The 9,329-nt window shown below is 42.2% G+C and overlaps 1 protein-coding gene across 1 annotated transcript in view; it reads left to right on the forward strand.

Annotated features, from left to right (window-relative positions):
- mpp3b (MAGUK p55 scaffold protein 3b) overlaps positions 1 to 8,729 on the forward strand; it is a 31,297-nt gene extending 22,568 nt beyond the window's left edge. The window contains exons 13-19 of the mRNA XM_014158647.3: positions 12 to 53; positions 1,563 to 1,724; positions 5,327 to 5,407; positions 6,027 to 6,120; positions 6,443 to 6,551; positions 6,905 to 7,024; positions 7,449 to 8,729. Coding sequence (XP_014014122.1) covers positions 12 to 53; positions 1,563 to 1,724; positions 5,327 to 5,407; positions 6,027 to 6,120; positions 6,443 to 6,551; positions 6,905 to 7,024; positions 7,449 to 7,631 — 791 coding nt within the window. The 3' untranslated portion in view covers positions 7,632 to 8,729. The remainder of the gene's footprint in view (positions 1 to 11; positions 54 to 1,562; positions 1,725 to 5,326; positions 5,408 to 6,026; positions 6,121 to 6,442; positions 6,552 to 6,904; positions 7,025 to 7,448) is intronic.
- The last annotated feature ends 600 nt before the right edge of the window (positions 8,730 to 9,329 follow it).

The raw sequence follows: 9,329 nt of genomic DNA on the forward strand, positions 1-9,329 counted from the left end.
CCTCCCTACAGCAGACTGTGACAGTGAGGGCTCTCAGAGCGGACAAGACATAGGTGAGGGCATCACGGACTAAGCTCCACTCGCCAACACGCTTCATTTTAGCCCCGACGGTAAAGCTAAGCTTTACCTAACCTCGCGGCTAAGCTAATCCATTCACTGAAAGGTTGACGTGGGCTTTTGAAACAAATTTTGTTCAAATTAATGCATTATGACACCATTATTTACCCTTATGAGGTCTTTACTATGTAGCTCTAGTCCCTTTTTGAGAGTTTAAGTGAAGGTTTACAAGATCTCCATCACACCACATCTCCTTTACCTTGACCTTTCCCTTCCTTGTGACTATGGCCATGTTCCAGACCGCCTGCAAAGCAGTCACACTGCACACATTAACCAATGATTGAATACTACATCATATCCATTGCAGTCGTGCATCAGATTACATTATCATATTGAAGTGGTTACCTGCAATGTGGGTAGGCCTCGAACGTGGCCTATATGACAAATCTGCTGCACTCCCCGGTCCTCAAACCCACATCCACCTTTCTAGCTAGTATCTCTACTGCTTTGCTAACTGCTAATACAGGATGCACCTTTCATACTATGTTAGAAGTGTCTTACTATGGCTTAATGCTGCTGAACACTTTTGCCACCTCCTTTTTGATTTCTTGAACAGAGTTGGGTCAATTCCGTTTCAATTGTGGTTGGTTGAAATGAAGTTGTGCTCCTATGGGGAAAAATCCACATCCAATTCAACCAACTGTTAGCAATGTGTTAGTGCTATTAGCATTGTGTGCTTCTTGTCTACTTTCAGTATGCTCTGTGGCCTTTTGTTGAGCGCCATTGCTGTGAACTTTTGTGGTGCTCAGCGTTTGCGCCTCACTGTGCAGAGGAGCAGCTTTCTTTAAACGCTATAGTGTACAGAGAGTGCTTCCTTTATTTTATACTTTAATAAGCTATAGGTGCTTGTGTTTTTGTCTATTGGTGCTTGCCTTTAAAGAGGCCTTGCGTTGGACTCATGGCTAACTCAACCAAGCTGATCTGCTCTTTTCCTGCACCATATCAGACACTGGGGCTGGTTGAGTAGTGGTCTAATGCTAGTTGTAGTTTTTCCCAATAAGAGTAAAGCGACCCCTGCTTCCTGTGGCCATGCTTTTTCCTGGGATTTTTACTCAGGTACCGTTACAGACTTTTATTCACGTCGTAGTGTTGTGTTATGTTGCTTTTTCCTTCCATAAATTTTTTGGGGGAGAGTGAAATTGATCATTTTATCTGGAGCCCTTTGATCAGGCAACTAACGTTTTGTGATTGGAAGCCTTTTCTGAAAATAAACTTCTCTCTAAATTATACTGTGAAGTTAGCCTGAGTGCTATTTTGTCTCTGCTTTTGCAAATTATGAATCATCAATGTTATGTTATTTAATTTAAAAAACAGTCAGGTACCCAGCAAAAAGGTTTAAGTGTTCATTTTAGGCACCCAGACTAAAGTGTTAAGTGCTCTTTCTTGCGTTTTGTATCTGTCTGTCATTCATATTTGTCTGTCTTTTCGTGTGACTGTTACCTCAGCTGGTCTACGCAGAAGTTTCTGTCTGAGTAGAAAATATCGACAGGGGTCCACGGGAGAGCCTCGCACTCCAGACTCGGCCATGCTGGACTTCCTAATCTATGAGGAAGTGACACGCTACCAGCCCCGCCCCAGCGAGAGGCCTCGCCTAGTGGTGCTGATAGGTAAAGGACATGAGGGCTCTGTAGATTATTAGTGTCAAGCTGACTATGGTCTTGGGATATATTGAACTACAGGTATGAGATTTAGGATTTCAGAATTTACCAACCCATAATGGTAGCTAGTTGTGTTAAACATATACTTTCTATATATACAGTACCAGTCAAAAGTTTGGACACACCTACTCATTCAAGGGTTTTTCTTAATTTTTTTACTATTTTCTACATTGTAGAATAATAGTGAAGACATCAAAACTATGAAGTAACACATATGGAATCATGTATTAACCAAAAAAGTGTTAAACAAATCAAAATATATTTTATATTTTTCAAAGTAGCCACCCTTTTACATTTTAGTCATTTAGCAGACGTTCTTATCCAGAGCGACTTACAGTAGTGAATGCATACATTTCATACCTTTTTTTTTCTGTGCTGGCCCCCCGTGGGAATCGAACCCACAACCCTGGCGTTGCAAACACCATGCTCTACCAACTGAGCTACAGGGAAGGCTTTTGCCTTGATGACAGTTTTTTGCACAATCTTGGCATTCTCTCAGCTTCAGCTTCATGAGGAATGCTTTTCCAACTGTCTTGAAGGAGTTATCACATATGCTGAGCACTTGTTGGCTGCTTTTCCTTCACTCTGCAGTCCAACTCATCCCAAACCATCTCAATTGGGTTGAGGTCAGGTGATTGTGGAGGCCAGGTCATCTGATGCAGCACTCCATCACTCTCCTTCTTGGTCAAATAGCCCTTACACAGCCAGGAGATGTGTTTTGGGTCACTGTCCTGTTGAAAAACAAATTATAGTCCCACTAAGTGCAAAACAGATGGGATGGCATATCACTGCAGAATGTTGTGGTAGCCATGCTGGTTAAGTGTGGTAAGGTGGTTAACACTTGAATTTAAAAAAAATCATGACAGTGTCACCAGCAAAGCACCATCACACCTCCTCCTCCATGCTTCACGGTGGGAACCACACATGCGGAGATCATCCGTTTACCTACTCTGCGTCTCACAAAGACACGGCGGTTGGAACCAAAAATCTCAAATTTGGACTCATCAGACCAAAGGACAGATTTCCACCGGTCTAATGTCCATTGCTCGTGTTTCTTTGCAGCAATTCGACCATAAAAGCCTGATTCACGCAGTCTCCTCTGAACAGTTGATGTTGAGATGTGTCTGTTACTTGAACTCTGTGAAGCATTTATTTGGCCTGCAGTCTGAGGTGAAGTTAACTCTAATGAACTTATCCTTTGCAGCAGAGGTAACTCTGGGTCTTCCTTTCCTGTGGTGGTCCTCATGAGAGCCAGTTTCATCATAGCGCTTGATGGTTTTTACAACTGCACTTGAAGATTGACTGACCTTCATGTCTTAAAGTAATGATGGACTGTCATTTCTTTTTGCTTATTTGAGCTGTTCTTGCCATAATATAGACTTGGTCTTTTACCAAATAGGGTTATCTTCTGTATACCAACCCCTACCTTGCCACAACTCAACTGATTGGCTCAAACACATTAAGAGGGAAAGAAATTCCACAAATTAACTTTTAACAAGGCACATTTGTTAATTGAAATGCATTCCAGGTGACTACCTCATGAAGCTGGTTGAGATAATGCCAAGAGTATGCAAAGCTGTCATCAAGGCAAAGAGTGGCTACTTTGAAGAATCGCAAATATAAAATATATTTTGATTTGTTTAACACTTTTTTGGTTACTACATGAGTCCATACGTGTTATTTCATAGTTTTGATGTCTTCACTATTGTTCTACAATGTAGAAAATAGTAAAAATAAAGAAAAACCCTGGAATGAGTAGGTGTGTCCAAACTTTTGACTGGTACTGAGTATACACTGCCATTGTTTTAGTGAGGAACCTTAGCTGATCGGTTGAATTGCGTGTGCTTGTCATTGAAAGCGTTATTAATATCTACAACAATTGATCAAAAATTTACATTAACCAGTGGAGGCTCCTCAGAGTAGGAAGGGGAGGACCATCCTCCTCAGTGAATTTCATAAAAATGAAAATAGTGAAACATTACAAAAGTTATCCTCTTTAGATAAAACTATACTAAAAATATTCAAATATCACCAAATAATTTATTAAAACACACAGTTTTGCAATGAAGGTCTACAGTAGCCTAAACAGCACTCTGTAGTGTAGCACCATGGTGTAGCCGGAGGACTGCTAGTTTCCGTCCTCCTCTGGGTACATTGACTTCAATACAAAACCTAGGAGGCTCATTGTTCTCACCCCCTTCCATAGACTTACACAGTAATTATCACACCTGCCAGAGGACATCTTCCAACTTATCAGAGCTCTTGCAGCATGAACTGATATGTTGTCCACACAATCACAGGATCAGTACTGAAAGCATAAGCTACAGCTAGCTAGCTGCTGCAGTTCATAAAATGTGGTGAGTAGTTCACTCAAAGAGAGAGAAAGACAATAGTTGAACAGTTTTGAACTCTTCAAAAATGAACGAGAAGCGAGAGAGCGAAAGAGAGAGCGATGTCGTATTTTTTTTCACTTTCACTTAGCTTGCATATGCAGCTAGCTAGTTTAGCCTACTCAAACACCCGGCTCAAAGAGAGAGGGATGCTATGTTAGCTAGCTGGTTATGGCTATCCAACACTGGAACTTTCCAAGTCAAGGTAAGCATTTGACTGTACACTGTACTGCATGATGGTAGCGGGTTTACTAATGCGATAGTTCTAGTAGCTATGTTGACTATGACATTAGTGAATATGGTGACAATGATGTAGGCTGTGTGTAGCGGTTAGCGGTTATGATATGAAGGTTTGGCTTGGAAAAGTGTTTTCGCCTGGTCACAGACAGCTGATTTGTTGTGCACTGAAGTTCACAAGCGAAGGGAAAAGGTGAAAAGGAGGAGAGCACGTAGATGCGAAAAGGAATTATGTGATCATGCTGTTTGTACGTGGCTGCTATGAAAGTGAACGGTGTTTGTGTGTGATCAGGGGTCTATTCCTTCAGCTGATTCTGTTGAAAAACTTTCCTAGAACAGAATCAAACGGGGATAAACATACCTGAATTTGTCCAATAGAAACTCTCGTTTGCAGCTGTTGGACAAATTTCTACACCCTAGATCAGTTAGATACAGGCAAGAGTGTGCAAAGCGGTATTGAATATATCTCTGTTACTCACATTTTTCTCTCGACCTCTGCACCTACGTTGTAAGCTTTCATTCATAGGCTAGTTTTTAGCAACCTCATGATGGGTATAGGGAAAATTAGAGTATCATGTAGTAGCCTAAACATATCGATGTTACTTTGAACTGGGTGAATGGAATATGAATGACAGTTATCCAATATGCTGTAATAGAAATAAGGCCATGCTCATAAAACAATAATCGTCCTCCCTCATCTTAAACGGCACCGACCGCTACTGACATTATCACACTCCCTTATAGAGACATTTAGAAAGGTAGTCCTGTTTCATGAGAGTCTCATTTACAAGGGAGGTCCTTTCTACCTGGACTGGCCTCTACCGACCTGCACTATAAACATGTATGCCTATGTAATGTAGAGTTGACGACAAGTGTTCAGACGGTTGGTAACAAGGTGTTCTATCCTTGTGTGTCTGGCCACAGGTTCCCTTGGGGCCAGAATTAATGAGCTCAAACAGACGGTGATCGCTGAGAATCCCTGCCACTTTGGTGTGGCTGTACCACGTGAGTCTCTCACACACACACACACACACACACACACACACACACACACACACACACACACACACACACACACACACACACACAGTGACTTTATCACACACACACACACACACACACACACACACCCAAGTGACTTTATTTCACACACAGACACACACACACACACACCCAAGTGACTTTATTTCTCATACACACACACACACACACACACACACACACACACACACACACACACACCCAAGTGACTTTATTTCACACACAGACACACACACACACACACACACACCCAAGTGACTTTATTTCACACACACACACAAGTGACTTTATTTCACACACAGCCCCACACACACACACCCAAGTTACTTTATTCACACACACACACACACACACACACACACACACACACACCCAAGTGACTATTTCCCACACACACACACACACACCCACACACACACACACACACACACACACACACACACACACACACACACACACACACACACACACACACACACACACACACACACACACACACACACACACACACACAGACAGAGTAAGTGGCATTGTGTCCATGTTATTCTTGGTATTGTATCTGTGAATTTCCTTTCCACCCTAGACACCACTAGAGCCAAGAAGAGTCACGAGAGGGAGGGAGTGGAGTACAACTTCATCACTAAACAGGCCTTTGAGGCCGACATTCAGAGCAACATGTTAGTTCATACTTCTAACATTATATAGATTAGCTAATAAAAAAATAAAGGAAAGTTGTGAAGATAGATATAAGGCTCAATTCAATCTGTGGAAGTTCAGCGTTGAATCCCGATTGAAATTGAAAGGCAATGTTCCCGCAATAGCTGAGACTGCATTCACGGTAAGACCTGCATATGCCGGCTCAATTGGAAATGACCTTAACATTTCTATTGCGGAATCTGTAGCGCAGCGATACAGATTGAATAGAGCCCTTAGTATTTATCAATAATAAAGAAATGTTGTTTCTACTGCATTGTGTTAGGCTATGTTTTGTTTGTTCAGTTTTATAGAGTATGGGGAGTACAAGGATAACTTCTATGGCACCAGTCTGGAGGCCATCCGCAGTGTGCTGGATCAAAATAAGATTTGCTTGGTGGATGTACAACCAGAGGTATGTATGTATCTCAGCCAGTGGAGGGGAAAAAGGGGGACGATGGGCTCATTGTAATGGCTGGAATGGAACGGTCCTCCCCTTTTCCTTACTCCACCCTCCTCTACTGATCTCAACCAACAGATTGACATCAATATTGTAAGTACAGTGACATGTACACAATCAACTGAATAAAAAACAAAACTATTACTTGCGGTGTTTATACGTTATGTAACTAAAGTTTGTGACTATGGCATAACATGCATGTGTCTTCTGCTATTTCTGTGTAAACCATTTGAGGTTAACCCGAGCCATGTATATTGTGCCGTCCAGGATGACGATCATGATGAGTAAGGTGTTCTGTTCTCCATCAGGCACTGAAGATCCTATGGACAGCTGAGTTTAAGCCTTATGTCATATTTGTGAAGCCTCGTATCCATGAGAGTCACTGCAAACGTCACGGCTCCTCTTCGTCACTCAGTGTAGGCATCACTGTGAGTCACACACACACACACACACCCACACACACACACACACACACACACACACACACACACACACACACACACACACACACACACACACACACACACACACACACACAGGAGTTTTTTCTTGATCAGGTTGCATAACCAGGAAAAACCACATACATAGCCACACACATAGGCATAACCTTTTCCCCAGACACACTACATAATATCCATTTAAAAACAAACACATTCACCCTATCAATACACCAATGCTATAGACAACCCACACCTTTAAGTCAAACTCACCCTATGGACACACCAAACCTCGTATGGATAGCAGTCACATCCTATTGATAATACATAGGTATGTAGCTACAGTAAAACCAATGCTTTTAAAACATCTGATAGTCCTGAATCTCTCTCTCCACTCTCTCTGCCCCATGGTTAGGAGGAGGACCTTCAGGAAATGAGGCAGTCGGCCGTGCTGATGGACGAGCGCTACGGCCACCTGGTGGACCGGGTACTAGTGAAGGAGGACTTGGCCAGTGCCTGTGTAGAACTCCGGGATATCTTGCAGAGGGTTGAGACGGAGGTTCACTGGGTGCCTATTTGCTGGGTCCGAACCACCTAGCATACACTCCCTGGTGCTACAGAGGGGCTCTTGCATATAACACAATTAAAACCATGCCATTAGAAACTAGCGGGTGACATTGAGATAATGGGAAATGGATTTGAACTTTTAAGTGTTTTACTGCCATTGTGTTCAACCACTACCATAATCTCACAAGCCAGAACCAAATCTCAGATGTGCTTATGCTAACAGTCACGAGAGACTACCACTGCCAGAGTGATGGTGTTGGTGGTGGCAAACTGACATTGAGATGAGTGGAGAACGAAGAGGGAACTTGGGAATGGGACCTTTCCACTAGGACAACGGCTATCGGTGGTGACTACAGTGGAATCATTTGGAGCAGTTTGGTTTGCCTGGCTCTTGACAGACTCTTAAGAGACTGTCGTTGCCGTTACATGTTGGATCAGAAGTATTGGCTGTTGTCACCTCAAGATCAAGTCTATTTTGCATTGCTGAATTGTTGACAGTTTAAACATTTGTATTATTCATTCATCCTCATTGTATGAGCTTGTCCTGTTTACTTCATTTTTAATGGAGGCTATGTGCAATGGGGAATTGTGGATACTGGCTGAACTAAAGCATAGTAATCAAATGTTGTTGATCAGGAGGCTAATATAATGTAAGTCCCAAATGGAAGGCTAACAGATTGTAGCCTCAGAGACTCCCCAGAAATCTGCCAAACTAAGCTCAATAACTCAATGCGTCCACACACTCCTATTGAGCATTTACCTGTATTGTGAGTAGAACCTACGCCACCTTGATCTATAGTAGAGCATAATAATCCGAAGTGGCAATGTGACAACAACCATGAAAATGCATATAATACTTGCATGTGAGAATAATGGTCTTGAAAATGTATACTATTTATCAGAGCCATGCATTCTATAATAATCTAGAATGTGTACAGTAGATTAGTCTAGTAAGTACTGAACATCAAACAGAATGCAGTACAAATAGTGGTTTCGATGATACATAACAGATGTGGGCAAGATGGAGATATGATTTCATTATGAATGATCAATGATGATTACTCATTGAATGCAAAATAACACTGAGGACTGTGTGCTTGTGATGAAGTAATTCAATAAAATCTCTTCCTTAAAGATACAAGGTGACCCTGTTGATTTGGCCACACTCTTCATTGTCCTTCTAGCCCTGGTTACACCTGGCACCATCATGTGGTTTTTGTGATTTGATAAAGATGGATCTGATCACAGTTTACTGCGTCTCCCCGTGGTATTAAAATGTGTCTTTTATGCGTCCACTGTGTCCGCACCGTGACCAGATTTCCTGGTCCCTCTCTATACAAATGATTTGAATGATATTTATTCAATGGTGCCAGGAGAGGACAAGAAATTGAGGAAAGAATAATTGAGAAAGAGCCTGGAATTCTGCCCAGAGGGGTTTAACTCATTCAGTTATGTTCTGAGGGCAACTCCGCACCCAGGGCACTGGCAGATCAAATTTATTGGTTTGATGAAAGCTCAGTGGGCAGAGCTTAGAGTGACAAGTCAGTGAGTGGAGTTTACAGGTGAGCGTAAAACAAAGACAAGGCTGGCAGGGAGGTAGGCCCCTAAACCATTTCCCATGCATTGTCTATGGGGTTTCTTAACAAAACCGGGTGTAGTATAATTCTGGCCACTGGTTTGTTTTGTGGCGCTAGTCAGTCTGATTTCGCATAGGGAACACTGTAAACTG

Source organism: Salmo salar, chromosome 19, assembly GCF_965601325.2.
Source record: "Salmo salar chromosome 19, fSalSal1, whole genome shotgun sequence".
NCBI lineage: Eukaryota > Metazoa > Chordata > Actinopteri > Salmoniformes > Salmonidae > Salmo > Salmo salar.